Consider the following 17,745-nt stretch of genomic DNA (forward strand, 5'->3'; position numbering starts at 1 on the left):
CCATTTCTCTTTCGCCAGCCCTGAGGAAGATGTGGAATAGAAAACATTTTGTACCTTTTCCTCTCCACTGTGTGTTCATACAGGACTAAAAGGCCAGTAACTGATTTTCCTCTGCAGGCTGTTTCAGACTTCAGTTTATCTAATCTGGTATTTTTCCTTCCTTTTTACTGGTGATCAGTTCTTCTCATTTTGTATTAGTGAAAACAGCTTGCCTGTGATGACCAGTGACCACTGGCATTAACTCCCCTCTGCCTTGGGGAACATCTTTTCAGCAAACTGCAGCACAAGGCAGAGTTTGCCAGGGAAGTACTTTGTACCAAAAAGAGCTTCATTGTCCCAGGTAGAAAAAGTTAAAAGAATTTTGTTTGAAGGCAGCTTGTGTTTCTAAAAATCACGTCCTGATTCAGGCAACCCAAAACTAGTCACCTGGGGAGGTGGGCTGGAAGAATAAAGTACAAAAAGGAAAAACCTAATCCTGAATGAACCATCACTAATGGCTGAGCAGGATACAGCAAAATATATTTGGAAAAATAAAAGAGTACCACTTTGTAAGTTCAAGTTAATCATTTTAACAATTCTAAAACAATTTCAGAAGCTGCAAATTTAGAGAAGAGGCTAAAGAAACTCAAGATTTTTTCACTATTCAAAATGGATGATACTCCATAGTGCAATATGCTCCAGGACTGCATTTGGAAGACACTTGTGTAAAAAATAATGGGCTGGGGCTTATTCTAAGACCGATGTGCCTCAGCAAAAAATGAATAGTATATAGACAGCTGGAGGAAGTGATATATCCATGAAAAGCATATTCACTAGTTTTACTGGTGAGGAAATTATGGACATAATTACAACAAAATAAGAAAGTGTTCTGTCATTAAAGATACTTACGACTAAACTGTTATGTAGAGCTCTCCTCTTTTGCTTTTCTTTCTCATATCTCTCTGTCACCTCTTGTAGAGACTGCTCAAGATCAAAAGCTTTTATCTGAAACACTGGAAAAAGAAAACTGTTTCAAAGAACTAAATTCTGTGACTTTACAACATGAATTTTCTGGTAGCGCCTCATGACATATAAGCACAAACCTTTTTAAATTCTGCCAAACAAATTAGGAGGGTTAGTTCCTAATTTACTAGACACTCTGAAAAATCCCATCGTACTTCTTGCTATGAAATGGCTATGTGAAGTTACAGATAATTACCACAGGTATACATAAGAAATCTTGAAAAACGATCAAAAAGACAAGGTATTTAAGGCAGTTCAAAAGTGTCAGTTTAGTTAACGTTATCTGTCAGTGAAGCCTGAAACCTAAACCTGAAGCAACCTGCTGCTGGATGGGGCTGTCATTTGCAACGCTAATGCCATATTTGTAGATTGTTAGGTTAACTTCTTTTAATGTTAGCTGCCATGAATCTATCATTTATCCTTGTGCTACTAATCCTGAAAACAGCTCTAAGGCTCCCCTTTAAGATAGCTGCACTCGAATCATGGGTAGGATTTAATAAAAAAGATTGATCTTTTGAACCTCAGGGAGTCTCCTCCACAAAACTGAAGAGAACAATATGGGTCATTATAAAAGCCTTCTAACTTTACAAATTATTTTATTTCAGCCCAATTACATTAACAATGAGCAGGCCTAAAACAAACATGCAGCCCAAACAGCACACAATGTGTCTGTAAACGTGTAAAAAGGAAGCTTTTAGAAACCTCAGTGGGATATCAATCTCCCCAGCAATTAGTGAGCAGTTTGAAGATGTAGCGTATCAAGCGGTCAAAACCATGGTCTGAGAGCCAAATTAGCAGGATGGCCACCAGCCTCAGCATGTGTTACCTTACAAAGAAAGGAACAGACTTAAAGTCTCAGTATGTAATATATATGATGTACGCTCTCTGCTATAGACTAAAAATCAGGTAACTTCAAGGGACATTTGTCTACACTAGAGATTTCTGAGATCTTATTTTTGTAATACCCATGCTGTTCACCTCCAGCTCATAACGTTCCTCCACAAGTGCATGCATGCAGGGGAAACACTGTTAATAGTTGAGGAATCAAAGTCTAGGAGTTTCACTGGAAAAATCCCTTTCTTGTATCCTGTATGTGGAATAACACTAGTATGTCTTGGTTTGGAGAATCACATGCAAGTATGTTACAATAAATTGTCAAAAACGACTCTTACAGTCACTGACCCCCAGTCATACAGTATTTTTCAAAATATGAGGTTGGAACCCATTTATTATTTAAGTAATCTCCATAATAAGTATCTTCATTTATAAATTTGCTTCAGTTCTTGAAGTCTCTGGAATAAGCAGTAAAGCAATACGTGCTAAGGGTACTCTTCCATTCTTCCAGTCTTGAAAGAAAAAAATAAATTACTAATTTGTTTCAATATTTAAGTGGTCTCTTCATGAAGACTCCATGAAGCCTACTGGACATTACAGATCTAGTTTCAGTTAACTTAGGCCCTAATTACTCAATTTTTTTCTTTTCTAACTAGCCCACCTATGGTGAAGATGACTGTGAAAACAGAAATCAACCTTGGGGCATCCTAATTTGACACCGGGGCTTTTGAGCACACAGGCGAAGGACTGCAGTCTCTAGGAAATGAGTCAAGTTGTTGCATTTAGCCAACTGTATTTTGATATTTGTAAAAGTGAACCATCAGTTTTAATGTCCATCTTCTGCAGCACAGAAAAACTTCTTCTGTTTTTTAAAATACTAATAACATACTCTTCATTATTCCACAGAAGTAGTTAGTACATGCCTGCAGCTGTTACAGACATCCCTTTCCCTCATGCTCAACTCATCAACCCATACAGAAACTTTCTAGGAGCTGGGAATGCTGATTTTTCTGTTTAAATGTCACTGAGCACAGTTAGGATCTTCATCAATAAACAGAGTAACAGCTGTAGAAGAGTGATTGCTTGAAAACGTGTTCAGGATTGTAATGTTTCTTTAATTGACAGTCCTGGTTAAGGAGCTTTTCATTCCCTTCCATTCAGTGCTGCACCAGACCTTCTGCTGTGCTTGCACAACTGCTTCCACAGTCAGGTGGAGGTCTAAAAGCAGTCCTTCTTGCAGAGTAATTTCTGTCCTGATCAGCTCCCCAATCTGTTTTGTGTGTGGTCACACCAACAGTTACACCAGCATAACAGAAAGGTCTATGATGGGGACATGAACAACAGGAGCAGCATAACCTAGCACAGCCACAGCCTACCACAGGTATGGATGTGTAGCTGTCCCCATAGTTTCCTGGGGTTTGTAATGTTTCTTTCCACACTAGATTCCATTTTAAAAAGGAGGTCAATCTGACCATGTCTTCTAGGATAAGCAGTTATGATGAAATAGACTTCATTCCAAAACTTCTTTTGAATTCAGCTGTGTTTTATATCCTGAGCTACAACATTATGCTTCGGGCTGCTACAATATTATTGTCATCAAGGTCCCTTTCCTCCTTCTCTACTCTACACTAAGAAGGAAAGGCTTTCCAAAGGCAGCTGACCTGGTGAGACTCTGCTGTCGAGTTGACGGTAAAAGATTATGGTAATCCACATTCCACAAGTACAAGTCGTCAGTACAGCGCAGAGCTCAGCTTTCTCCAAGAGGAGCACGGCACTTAAGTGCTAGCATATGGAAAAAGTGGGAAATCACCTCTTTACCCAATTTTTCCTCTTCTCCACCCCAGGGAGAAAGTGTCCTGGAACCACAAAGGATACCTCAGTCACTGGGCTGCAGCAGCTTTCACAAAATATGTCAGTAGTCTGCAGCAACTCCTCTGTCACATATTCACTTGGACAGATTTTGCTCCTTAGTACTCGCCACTTTGCCAAGCAGTGAGAACAGTGGTGTCCCCTCCCTGAAAATGTTCTGCATGCACAGATACTGTTGTTTCCTCTTTCTGATAATACCTGCATGGTAAATCAATCTAAAGTAATCTCAAAGTTTTAGAAATTCCTACCCTTCCAGAAATCTGCTGAATTACTGCATCTGCCTCAGTAGTATCATATGCAGTCAGGTGGGTAGTATTTTTTTCTGAAAATGATAGCAGCTTTGTTTATCATGGAAACAGGCCTATAACAAAAGAATAATGGGCACTTCTGCCTTTTATGAATTACTGCTATTTAAATTTCAGTGGGAAAGATGGCAATTGCATTTCTAAGCAATTATTTCTAAGCAAGGGACTACTCAGTTATTACAGGAGAATTTTAGTTTGCTGCACGTCAAATACAGCCTTGAAATTAACCTACTTCAATGTTTCTTCTATAATTCTCTCCCACATTTTCAATCTCTATTTTAGGATTAAATTGATAACATATATTGTCTCCAGAATACATACTTTGGGCTTTCTGTTTACAAAAGATTATATGTAATTTAAGGATGGCAATTCTGACTGTCATATTTAACCTTAACAATAGAATTTCCATCTAAAACATTTGACAGAGAACTGAAAAGTGGCCAAATTAAAAACATAACTCATCCATGTAAGTACCAATACACTATTTTGTTATAGGCAAGGAAGTTTCTCCTGGTTATGATTTCATAGAACAATGCACCACAAAGTACAAATTGAGAACTGACAATGGGAATTTTCAAGGCCTCATAAGGAATATTTACACCACAACAGCTCAAGTGCTGAATCTAACCTATCTGTTCATACATACATACCCCTGCTTCGATAAGAGGAACATTCAAGTTATCTAGGGTTAATTTTCCACTTTGTTTTCTTCTATTTTAAAGACAACTTGATTAAGCATTTTCTCTACATGGGTAATACAGTAATCAAATAAATCCTAATGATAACTTAGTACATAACATACAGGGACAAGTTCTGCAAACACCTATCACTGAGAATGCAGTTTGTTGCTATTGACATGAGTAGTCCCATCAGAATCAAATCAGTCCCAAAATTAAATATTTCAATCAAAAAGTAATGCAGGAGAAAAAAGTTCCTTTTTACATGGCAACACATGGATATCAGAGCATCACCCAGGGACTGATTATAAATTTGCGTATTTGTTGTTAGTTCATCAGGCTGCTAAGCTTCAAACAATTTAAGCTCCATATGTGCCAGGCCTGGTAGGAGCTTCATCAGAATCAAGGACATTGGAAGCAGACGCAGAGATCCAGGTGTAGGACCAATGCACTTAGAACTCAACGATGAGGGCAGAGAGCGCCCCTGCACTGCAGGGCCTGCTTTGTACACATGAACAAGGACCTGAATTCCCAAACAGTAGTCCATATGGTATTATTATCTACAGTCTAGCGAGTGGAACTGATTTTGATCTGGAAGTAAAATTTTGTCTGTAAACGCACAGAAATATTCAAAATCCATTCTGTCCTAATTACAGGCAGTATTTTCAGAAATCTCTGAAATCACCCAAGTCCTTTTCTGGTACAGTCAAAAGCAGAAAAATTTCAGCTAAAGCAACACATTCTTTATTCAACTGTTCTAAAATAGTCAAGGTAACAAGCCTGAGAACTTCAGATTAAAAATGTTACAGCTGAGAAAACTCAGCAGCCTAGTAGCAGCTGCATTCAGCACAAAAGCTAAATCCAAATGATCAGTCAACCTCTGCAGTTATTTGCACTCCTTCTAATGCTTCAGAACTCCCTGATGATCTAACATCAAACAAAAAACAAATGCTACAATTTGTGACACATTTCTCAAAAATCAAATGCAATCTTTCAATGTTACTAACACTTAATGATGACATTGTTGATGTTACATGTTTAAAATGTGCGTACAGTGAAGCCTTACTTTGCAGTGCTTCATTTTGCAGCTGTATCTCTTGGACTGCTGTCAAAACTTGGTAAAGATAAGTCTTGCTTTGACGCTGAAAGTCTTTTGAAAGCTCAAGAGCAAATGAACGGAGGCTCTTCAGGTCTTGCTTAAGTCTCTTCTCAGCAAGAAGAAAAAATCCATTATAAAGACACAAAACAGCAGTTAAGGAAGCATCAATATAACCACAATACAAATAATTACGGTGAGATATCATAGTCAGGAAGATCACTCTGTTTGGTGAAAGGAAGTCTTTGGGAGCACATCTTTCATCATGTTTAGAGAAGAATCCTGCAAGATATTTAGCACTGTCATTTCCTAAAGACTTCAGCAAGACTTTGTGGATCCTTACCATCTTATGGTACATACTTCAACCATAACACAGCTTCAGGTATAAGAAACTATCTTTCTTATTTCATCAAACAAAAATAAGCGTGTGCGTGTTCTGTCCACTTATAAGACATATCCAGAATTAGCAATGAAAAATTGTGATACATATCCCTTACTGCATTCACTCTCCACACTTTGATCGGGAGGTATTTGCTAAGCTTCACTCTAAGTAATTTCTTAAATAAGCCAGTTCTATGCCTTCCTAAGAGAAAAGATGTATTTTTAAAAGATAAGAAACCATAATAATTCAGAAAATTATTTGTATTATGGATGTGACTCAGCATAACATATATGATAAGACTTAAACATTTACAAGAGCACCTTATATTCACTTAAAAGTCCAAATAAAGTAAAACCAAATTGACCTGATTTTAGGATTAGTAGACTTCTTGACATCTAAGTCTTGGAACAAACACGTAAAGCAATCTGTAAAATGGATTTAACAATACCTTATCTCGTAGGAGCACTGTGATGTTTCATTAGTGAGCCTGGCACAAAGTGACACATATTATGTGACATTTTATTTTTCCAACTGTGGTACTGACCTTGAATTAATTGACTGGTTTCAATGATAAAACAGTAAACTAAAGAGAGAAAAATCACTGCACTTCTCACTCTCAAAACCCACAGAATATAACTGGGAAGAAGTGTTTATTTATTTTTTTTTGTTACAGGTATAGGATTACCATCAATCTAGACTCCTATTTGGAGAGCTTTGCTCTCTCCTAACTTTCATTGATCTCTGATAGTAAACCATCTTAATCCACTGGTATTGCATCACAAACTGTTCTGCCATTCTAGTTAACCTAAAATGTAAGACACCACTGCAAAATTTACCAAGCAGAATCACTGTAATTAGAACAGAATAGTTCCGTTGGAAGGGACCTACAACCATCATCTAGTCCAACTATGCTACAAATTAAGCTACATCCTTCTGCCTGTTAAGAATCAGATTTCTTTCCTGAGATACTTTTCAGTCATTTTATGCAGGCATTCAGTGCTGCCCTGAGCAAAGCTGACATTTGTTAAGTGTCCCTAAAAGGACAAACTTTTTAGCATGCCTGTCGCAACAGGACAAGGGGTAATGGTTTTAAACTAAAAGAGGGTGGATTCAGACTAGGTATAAGGAAAAAATTTTTTACAATGAGAGTGGTGAAACACTGGCACATGTTGCCCAGAGAGGTGGTAGATGCCCCATCCCTGGAAACATTCAAGGTCAGGTTGGACGGGGCTCTGAGCAACCTGATCGGGTGATTGGACTTGAGGACCTTTAAAGGTCCCTTACAACCCAAATTATTCTATGATTCTATGGAGTAATTTAAGGAATAAGTACTTTTTTTTTTTAGAGGATGCCTGTGTGATAGTCAAATCAGGGATTGCAAGGTTTTGATTACAAAAATATTTAACTCAGGTATTGATAGCAGCCTATACATAATATCCTGGAGCTCAGAAGCAGCCACTTTTACCAGTTTCTCTGGTGACTTTGCAGCCTATTGCAGCAAAACCACTATAACTTTTAAGCTAACTCGGGCATTGCTACACTTCCCTGTAAGCACTGCTGTGAATCTAATAAAGCCATTGATCAAGTTCATATGTGACCATTTTCTGGGTTTTACTATATTTGATAACATATAAATGTTTAGGGCATGAATTATGCCTGCATTATCACTAAAGGTCTTTACCTTTATTGATCCACGGAGCTGGGTTACAACAGAACTCCTCTGCAACTTCTGCTGCTGGCCATGAGCAGAGTAGAGCTGCAATACTTCATTAGTGCTTCTTCTAGCAAACCCTTGATACTGTTTAAAAAAAAAAAAAAACTCACCTAAAAAAAATCACTTTAAAGAGCTGATGTTTTCTGTTGCATCCTGTCCCCTTCATCCCTGTAAACATTTGTAACTCAACTATCTGATTACACGTGATGTTGTAAATACATAATTTCTTTGCTTTTATCTCCTTCTGAGTCACGTGAAGGATCATCTCGAGGTAACTGACTAACATCACAATATTCTACTTCCTTAGGGTGGTAAACCTCAGCATCAGATTACTACAATGCTTTTGCAGTACCTAACACCCCTTACTTACGCTTCAGGTGGATCTAAATGGTTAAAATTTGCCTTCAGTTAGGGAAAAGGGCTGGTTAAGTGTCCTCCTACAGCTACATTTAATGTAGAAAGCTCTCTGAAAGGACATGAAACAGAACGAGGACACACATACACGTGTTAACTGCTTAAGTCCTGAAGGAGCTGGTAATACACAGCCCCCAACTTAATGTTCACTGCTCTACCTTCCTGCCAACACCGACTCCATTACATTCAGATCTGCAATAGTGCAAAACCGTATAAAGCACTAAGCTAGGTCTTCAGAGATCAAAGCAATCAAAGCAATTTTTAAAGGATGTGGAGAAGAATGCTTTCTAATAATCTAAAATTACCTATTATGCAAAAGCAATTTTTATGGCCAATTTTTTTAGAGATGTTGAAATCAAAAGGAAAATAGAAATAGTGCAACTTTAAATATTTACAGGCAAGAACACAAAAGAGACATCCTTGTAGAATACATGTGACATTCTGCAATATAACAGAATCTGTATTATATTAAAAACTGCTTTTTAATCATTTACGGACAGTCTTGGTGCGTACAATGAGCTACAACTTCTCCACCTACTTTCCCTTGCAACCTGTTGACATCTATCATTCCTTAACCGGTACTAATAGCCTCTTTCCTTATTTTTGAAATGCACTTGTCTCTAGCACAGGCTTAGTTCCTACCTTATTCAGGCCATAAATTATGTGGCTGCAGTTCCCTGGTATTTAAACTAACAAAGCACAGAAGAGTACAAAAACACGAAAGAGCTAAATCTACTCACATAAAGGGTTTGATTTAATTCCAATCATCTGGTAATGATAGGTAAAAAGGAAACATTTAATTGCAGTTTAACTACAAATGATATTGCGAGAACAACACCACAATGTCCTGGAGCTGTCAGAATAAAAAAAGATTATATTTCCCAAGAAAAGTATTTCACTTGATGTAAACCAACCTTTTCACGTGAAGCCTTTGTGAAGGCTTTTTCACCTTCACAAAGCATGCATCTTCTATTTACAAATGTAACCTGAGGTCCTGCACAGCTACAACACCTTAACGCTAATATAAAAAGTTCTTACATGGAAAAGAAATAGCAGGAAGAGATCATTTTAAAAGAACTCTCATGTTTTTGTTATAGGCTTTAAGTTCCCAGAAATTGAGACTGATGCTATGTGTTCTTTTACTGTGAGGATTTTCAAGACTCATGTTTCTCAGATGCAATATTTACAAACATCCTTGACAAAAATGCATACAAGTAGATCACCAGAATTAGTATCGCTAATCACATGTGAAAAGTTAAGCATATATACAAGCAATTGCAGTACTCAAGCCTTATCGTTAAATAAGCTTAAACTGATTAAAACCTACTTTTAACATCTAGTACGTTTTCCACCATCTGTACAGGTTCCCCCCGACTCCCCCATTTTTCTCAACATGGACAGCAAAAGTGGAATTGTCAATTCGACTTTCATTGCAGTCAACCTCTCATTGCTTCCACTATCAAGTTTATCTGTATTGCAAATGCTGCCTTGGTTTTGAGGTTTTCTCCGTTATAATAGTTCTAGCATTCATCAGAATTTTTTGTATGCCAGAACTTGCAAATTTGTGCTCATGCATGAGAAGCAAAAACTGACTATAAAACTTTTTATAGTCAGCTTTATTATAAACAGAAGTGAAACTGAGATACTTAATAGTCTTCTCCAAAGTGAAATCTCAGTTCTGCAATTGGATCCATTCTGGCAGACTTGGCTTTATGTGTGGAAGACAGCAGGATCAGGACCTCAAGGACTACAAACAAAGGGGCGTGCAGGTAGACAAGCACATTTCCAAGTAGGCAAAAGCAAGTCTACAGAAAAAGAATCTGACTTCCTATGTTCAAGAACAACCCTTACAATATGCTGCTAGGATAATAATACACTGGGCTGCAAAAAAAACAGTGGCAGTGCTGATATTCACAATTGTCTTAAGGATATAAGCAAGGGAAGGTATATAACAAGAGATAACATTTTTATTAGACTGATGAAACCTAGAGACAAATATTTACATTGCAAATCCTAATTCATGGCTATCTTCATAAGTTTGTCTCCAAAGCTCGCTCGCTCACTCCAGCCAAAATGAATCCAATTAGCTTTTACAAGTTAAGAACGAGACCTCTGTTAACCCTGGTCACTGTGACAACCTGTTAAAGCTCAATCATTCAAGCAGCTCCGCCAGCAGATCTGAAGGGTCAGTGACTGATAGCTGAGGGCAGTAGCTTTTTTCACCAGCATAGCTGGTGAAATATTGGGAGATGTGGTGCAACATTATACAACCTTGAATTAATCTAATGAAAATTAGTATTCTTTTTAATAGAGACTCTTCAATTAAGGTAAAACTATTTCATGTTAGTTTAGCTCACCTTTTCAGATTGCTGGGGCAAATTAACCAAGGAGAAGCAAAAGTCTTTTAAGTGTAATTAAATAACCATCTGAATAGAAACATCAGTGCAAGGTTAATTGCAAAGTATTTCCACAAATCATTTGACGTTGTTTCTGACTGATGGTGGTAACACTGCCACGCTCCTCAGGCAGCTGTAGGTGCTTGTATCTTCCAGCACATTTTGCAATAAAATGAAGCAGTGCTGTATTTGGAAAACAAGGCTTTGTTATCTAATACTCAGATAATTACTTCCTACATCTGATGCACTTTACTGACTAAAATAATTTCTTTCATGTGTTTGTGAGAGTCAAAAAAAAAAACCACCACCAAAACAGCTCAAATACTTAAAACTTTTGGTAATTATTATAAAGCAGAACAAAAACAATAGAAACATTTTCTCGGAATGAGTTACAGTATTCTTCTTTATACCTAGCAAAACTCATTTCAGATGTACCATCTGCTTCTAGTCAGGCTTTTAAAAATGTTAAACCCACTTTTATCAACAGGTGTTAACAAACCCACAGGGAGGGCAAATGGCTTTCCTGAGGTCACCCAACCATTTAATGTTTCAGCCCTCATTAAAAACTCTTGGCCAACAGTCTCTATCACAACTAATACTCACAGCCAGCTCTAGTCTAGTGGTGTAGATCAACATTCACAATCCTGTGATTTTCTGAAACCTTACCTTTGAAGACCCCAAACAGTATCACAGGCTGCTTCTTGTTTCGATAATGGTCTAGGAACAACATATCCTTCTGTAGAAGGATATAAGGAAATGATGGCATCCAGTTGTTGCTATATGCTCTGTGACTGGCCTCTGCAACAGTACCTTGCTTTTTCTAGACAAGTTCAACACTAGTGCTATGAAGACATGCCACAGTGCACCTTTGGTATGTTCACTCAAAATGAAATGTCTTTCCTGCGCTCTATGAATAGTGCTTATTAAAGGATCATCCTGATTGTGCCTAAAAAGTATTCCTTCAAAATCTCCCCTTACCTTCTAGGCAAACATTTTCCCTGCAAGCAGAAAGCAATATTCCATATTTAATGCTCACAGAGTTGTTCCCTCAGTTCACTTTTGCAGATTTAAAACAATAGCAATTATTTAAATGTACGTCAGTTTCTAGTTACTTAATCAGTCTATCGCTATTGCTGATAAAACAAACAAAAAAAAGAAACATTGAGCCTTAATCCCTTCAATAGGTTTCCCCAACAGGTAAAGAGTGCAAAACTTGAAAATAAGAAGGCAGATTTCAGTGTCTTTTTCTCTATTTTCCTAAGAATTCTTTTTGGAAAAACAAACAATAGTTACCTCTGCAAGCTTTAGATGAAGAGCAGCATTTTCAGTTTCCAGGACAACTATTCTTTCTTCTTTGGTCTAAGGAAAAAACCCACCCAAAATCAGCAAAGTAAAAATTAAATGGGTCTGATGAACGTTATTTCATTATAATAATTTTATTGCATTCCTCTGTTTCTCTGCCTTCCAAAATCAAAGGGCTACCTACCTCCAATCTCCTCAGCACAGTATTTGTCTACAAGCACATAAAAATTAGGATAAACTCTTAATATTCCATGATTACCTATAGTTTCTGTCACTTTGCCTGCTTATGTGGAAATGCATATGTTCAAAATTTTAACTGCTTTTGCTTTATAAAACCATATCCTGATATTTTCCAGGTTGTTAGAGAAGTGCTAGTTTATTTATTTATAAATAACCACGTGAATTTCCATTTCCAAGGCTGCACTGTTAGAGATCGTCAATGGCGTCGCAGAAAGACCATTCCTCTGCAGGGATGCTGCCTTCCCAAACAGCCGGTCGCCCATCCTGCCCTGTGGCGGGGCTGGGGAGACCCATCAGAGCTCAGACACCCCATTTCTAAACCAGTCCCTGGCAAAAGCAGCCTCTCCCGGACATCGGATCTGCCTGCCAAGTCACACAGTTCGGGTTGGAAGGGACATTAAAGATCACCTCGTTCAAACCCCCCTTGCCATGGGCAGGGACACCTCCCACTAGACCAGGCTGCTCAAAGCCCCATCCAGCCTGGCCTTGAACACTTCCAGGGACGGGGCACCCACAACTCCTCCTGGAACTCCATCCACAACTGGAACAGGACAACCTGTTCCAGTGTCTCACCACCCTCACAGTAAAGAATTTCTTCCTAATATCTAATCTAGAACTACCCTCTTCCAGTTTAAAACCGTTACCCCTTGTCCTATCATTACACTCCCTGATAAAGGGTCCCTCCTCATCTCTCCTGTAGGCCCCCTTTAGGTACGGACAGGGTGCTGTATTTAGGATTCTCCCCTTAATTTTAAGCCTAGAAATATACTTTTGACAGCAAGGGGCAGAAGAGGGGCGGGCGGGACGGGCCGTACCTCCGGGCAGAGGCGCTGCCCGTCGCCAGGGCGGCCGGGCCAGTCCGGCTCCCTCCCCGCCGCCGGCCCCTCACCTCCCCTCCCCTCCCTCCCCGCCGCGGCGGCGCGGGGCTCACTCGCAACCGCCGCTCCAGCTGCCGGAGGCGCTGCGCCCACACGGAGCCCGGGTCGATGCCGCTCGGCGGCCGCATGGTCCTCCCCACTGTCGCGGCGGGGCAGAGCGGGGCCTGGCGCGGACCCCCCCACCACCCGCGGAGCTGGTAACGGACCCGCCGGCGGCAGCGGGCGCGCGTCTGAGTGGCAGGGACGCCCACCAATCCGCTGGCAGGGAGGGGGGACGGGGCGGGGCCCCGGCGAGGAGCCGTTAACGGTCGTGCTGAGATCGGTCACCTCAGAGGCCGAGGCCAAGGATTAGGCTGGGGAGCGCAGGGAGCGAGGGGAGGCCTGGAGCTCCCACACGGCTGGGGTGAGGCTACGGGAAAGATGTCTCCTCAGAGCACCGGGGCCAGGGGCACAGGCCCCGCCTTCAGGTTCAGCGACCGCAACGACGGGTGAGGGGCAGGACAGCGGTCCTGTGTCAGCTACAGGATTTCTGCCCCAAGCAGTTGGTCTAAGGCTTGCAAAGGCCACAAAGAGGATTAAGGGATAGGAACATCTGTTATACAGAGCGGCGGGAAGATCAGAGCAATATGTATAAAGAAGGCAGAACCAGACTCCACCATGGTGCCCAGGTGACAGGACAAGAGGCAATAGGCACAAATTGAGACACATGAAGCTCCTTCTAAACCTGGAAATTTATTTATTCTTTTTTAGTGCGAGGGTAGTCAAACGTTGGCACAAGTTGCCCAGAGCAGCTGTGGAGTCTCCATCCTTGGAGATAACTCAAAACCCAACTAGACACAGCCCTGGGCAACTGGCTGTAGTTGACCTTGCTTTGACCCTGGGCTAGATGACACGCAGAGGCCCCTTCCAACTGCAACCATTCAGTAACTCTGCGAACACAAAGTCAGTGTCTAGGGCTAGTCTTAGGAGATGGGCAAAGCCTGCAAGGCCAACTGGTGTGCGAGTCCTAAGAGGCTGCCCAAGAACCCCCCACGTTATGGAAGGGGGTCTCATACTAAGGTTTCCGAGGCCAGTACGTTACGTACATTAGTAATACTACTTGGTGCTCTACTCTATTGCACTGCAAGATTAACCTTATCTTTAAGGCAGTATGAAGACTATTTGGCTACTAAATGTGAAAGTATGCCAGATACAAACATGTCATTTTTTTGGAAGTGGAAAATAACACTATTTTTGCACTACAGTTGGTTTTTTTTGTTTGGTTTTTTTTTTTTTTTTTGAGAAACTGAAGCCAACATCATAATTACAGAGGAATCCGGTTCTGCAAAACAGCAGTCTCAAGTTACTGTCTACTGAACATGGAGAATGTGCTCTCATACGGGCAGTAGAAAAATCCAAAGGCATGCTGGAGTGAATCTCCCCATCTCTTGGCATAAAAGGGATAGCAATCCTTCACAGAGGAACCCAGATAGAGCCCCTCTCTCACAGACCAACTGTCTTCCCTGATACTGCAACTTCCTCCCGTAAACTCAAGCCTCGGTTTAAAAAAAAAATCAACAAAAAAACCCCAAACGGAGTGGAAGCCCTTGAGCAGTTCGTCCTTGCAACTAGTTCTGCATTGGTGGAAAAATGAAAACTGACAAATGGATTTAGGTCAAACAAAGAGTTCCAAAGTACTGCAATACTGAGGATGTCAAGAGATGTTGGCACTAAGTAAAGCAGACAGGATTTTATCAGCAGCAGCTATTTTAGGGAGAATATTTTAGTACCTTGGGGGTGTTTGACTCAATTCTTGACACTGAGCTGCGATGTTTATGTAATGATTATCCTGCAGCAGCGATCAAGTCAGAACAATGTTATTTTCCAACATAACTCATCTTCATCTCGGAAGGACAATCTCTGAAGCGTAATGGTTGTTCTAATCCACTCTGGTGTGACCCCACCTGGGGTCATGTGTCCAGCTCTGGAGCCCTCAGTGCAGGAAAGACATGGACCTGTTGGAGCAGGTCCAGAGGAGGGCCACAAAAACAATCAGAGGGCTGGAGCACCTCTCCTGTGAGGACAGGCTGAGAGAGCTGGGGTTGTTCAGCCTGGAGAAGAGAAGGCTCCAGGGAGACCTTATTGTGGCCTTTCAGTGCTTAAAGGGGGCCTAAAGGAAAGATGTGGACAAACGTTTTTGCAGAGCCTGTTGTAACAGGACAAGGGGTAATGGCTTTAAACTAAAAGAGGGTGGATTCAGACTAGGTATAAGGAAGAAATGTTTTACAACGAGGGTGGTGAAACACTGGCACAGGTTGCCCAGAGAGGTGGGAGATGCCTCATCCCTGGAAACATTCAAGGTCAGGTTGGATGGGGCTCTGAGCAACCTGATCTAGTTGAAGATGTCCCTGCTCATTGCAGGGGGGTTGGACTAGATCTCTTCCAACCGAAACTATTCTATGCCATATGGGCCATATAGGACTTCCCTTAGCCCAAGCCCCTACTGTGAGTTTTACTATGAATGAGATTAAGAATCTGGTTTCTGTAGGCTGTAACAGAGAAGACTTAATGTACTATCACCCTGACTTTGAACTAGTAACCTAAAACTGAGCATCCCTGGACTACTTTTATTTATTCATTTCTCTATGCGCACCTGAAAGTTGGATAGTGCTGAAAACTCAGTCCCATCTGTATCCAAAAAAAAAAAAAAGTCACAGTATGATCCATGACTCACCATAACAGCAGCAATTCTCTTTTGGGATCTTCCTTCCGCTTCCAAAGATCAGGAGAAGTTCCTTGATGGGCAGGCAACAAAACAGTCTATCAGTTCAATCAGGGCAAGAAACAAATATAAAATCCAACTATCTTCTAGAAATGCTGCAAGGCTGTATTCCAGCACACCTTTCTACACTGATTCTCTGGTTTAAAGAATCTCATTTTTTCCCCAAGACTACTACTAACTTGATCCTGTCTTCTCCCTGCAAATGCAGAGCCCTGCCTTATTACTGATCTTTCTAGGGAACAGATCCTTCTGAGGGCCAGAAATTTAATGAAATTGCCTAAATCCACATTTTCCTCTATTAATTTTAGCATCAGTGAAAAACCGTGGTGGATTATAAATCATAAGATGCTACTAAGTAAGCATCGTCTTTAAAAATTCTGATGCATTTCACATGACCCCAGTAGTGGAACCAACAAGACTAATGAGGTCCCAGCTTCAGCGTTCTGATATGAATCATCCATTACAGCATTCCCAAATGCAGTAACAGGAAACAAAATGGGTAAGAAAAGCACTTGGGGAAAAAAAACAAGAGAAAAGTTTGCTATCCCTCTTGTGCCAAACACGGAGAGATTCACTGCTGTACTTTGCATTTTCTGTTGGCCATATGAAGGCGCATTCGCCACGCTGCAGACAGTAACCTGAGACGGCTGTATTGCACGTGGCCTCTCATTGGAACCTCCCAAGCCACTATTCATTGAAGCTGTAAACATTTCCACATTTTTAGCAAGACATTTGCTTTAGTAACTGTAGGTCAGTTCTGAACTTGTCACTAAGAATAAAGGGAGGTCCTCCGAGCAGGTGTGTGGCACTTTGGTCTCCTTAGGGAGTTTATCTGCCATTACAGCTGGGACAGAAGTCAGCTGACTCCAAATGTTTAATCTGTGAGGCTTTGCCTTCTGGGCCACCCAGCCACCGACTGACCATTTGAGATGGCAGTATCATTTGGCAACACTGGAGAAAGAGCCAATTTTTTCCCCATTCTTATTATTAAATGCATGAGTTACTACGTATGTTTTAAGACTATCCTTGTTGAAGCTAACTTTTTATCATCGTTATTTTTGTTACGATTTCTCATGTTACCTAATTGAATTAGGAGGTAAAGAACGGTCTTGTTTATTCTGCTGCTTGTGTAGTCACCTACAAACGGCAATCTGTATGATCACATATATAGTTTATTATTTCGGTAAACAGGATATATACTATAGACTTTGACGATTTCTTAATTTCCCTACCTCTTACTCAATTACAAGTACAAACAGTACATAAAAGCAGCTGAAAAGCAGTGTAAGTGAATGATAGGACCTGAACTGTGCAAGGCATAGCTCAAAACTTGTTTTCCCACTGGAAATGCATTACAACTGTTGCATATGACAAACTGCAACCCCTGTTCTATTTTAGTCTGGAAATAAATGTTTCTATGACACAGTTCACAGCTGCAACAACTGTAGTCTCATCAAATAAATCACTTTTTGCTTGTACTGGTTCTTTGCTCATGATTAGACTGGGGGACTACCATACAGAAGGGCAACGGATTGTTTCCTTTTTCTTCTAGACTACACATTCTATATTCAAAATTAAAAGTTCTCTTTCTTCAGGCTGTTCTCACAGTGAAAAACTACATACTCAAAACATGGATAAAAGCCTCCCCTCAGCCATGCCTGGAGGTCCTGGCAGTCATTTCCTTGCAACATACTACACAGCACTTCTGGCTTTCCGTGGTTCCTTTAGCTTCTTCCCTGCCTTTATACATCATACATCATATACATCACTCATACTGAAATCCAGAATGTCCTTATTAGTGATTTTGAAAATTCCATAGCGTAGACCCCACAACTCAAGAGACTAAGGTACTCACCTGGGAAGAGACACAGGTGG

The 17,745-nt window shown here is 40.5% G+C and overlaps 1 protein-coding gene across 3 annotated transcripts in view; it reads right to left on the reverse strand.

Annotated features, from left to right (window-relative positions):
- Nucleotides 1-13,294, reverse strand: part of KIF25 (kinesin family member 25) — a 45,677-nt gene extending 32,383 nt beyond the window's left edge. For all 3 annotated transcript variants that reach the window (XM_054197246.1, XM_054197248.1, XM_054197247.1), the window contains exons 1-5: nt 13,163-13,294; nt 11,983-12,048; nt 7,847-7,963; nt 5,754-5,892; nt 889-992 (exon numbers count right to left, since the gene is read on the reverse strand). In XM_054197246.1, coding sequence (XP_054053221.1) covers nt 889-992; nt 5,754-5,892; nt 7,847-7,963; nt 11,983-12,048; nt 13,163-13,237 — 501 coding nt within the window. In that variant the 5' untranslated portion in view covers nt 13,238-13,294. The remainder of the gene's footprint in view (nt 1-888; nt 993-5,753; nt 5,893-7,846; nt 7,964-11,982; nt 12,049-13,162) is intronic.
- Between the last annotated feature and the right edge of the window lie 4,451 nt (nt 13,295-17,745).

This window comes from Rissa tridactyla, chromosome 3, assembly GCF_028500815.1.
Source record: "Rissa tridactyla isolate bRisTri1 chromosome 3, bRisTri1.patW.cur.20221130, whole genome shotgun sequence".
NCBI lineage: Eukaryota > Metazoa > Chordata > Aves > Charadriiformes > Laridae > Rissa > Rissa tridactyla.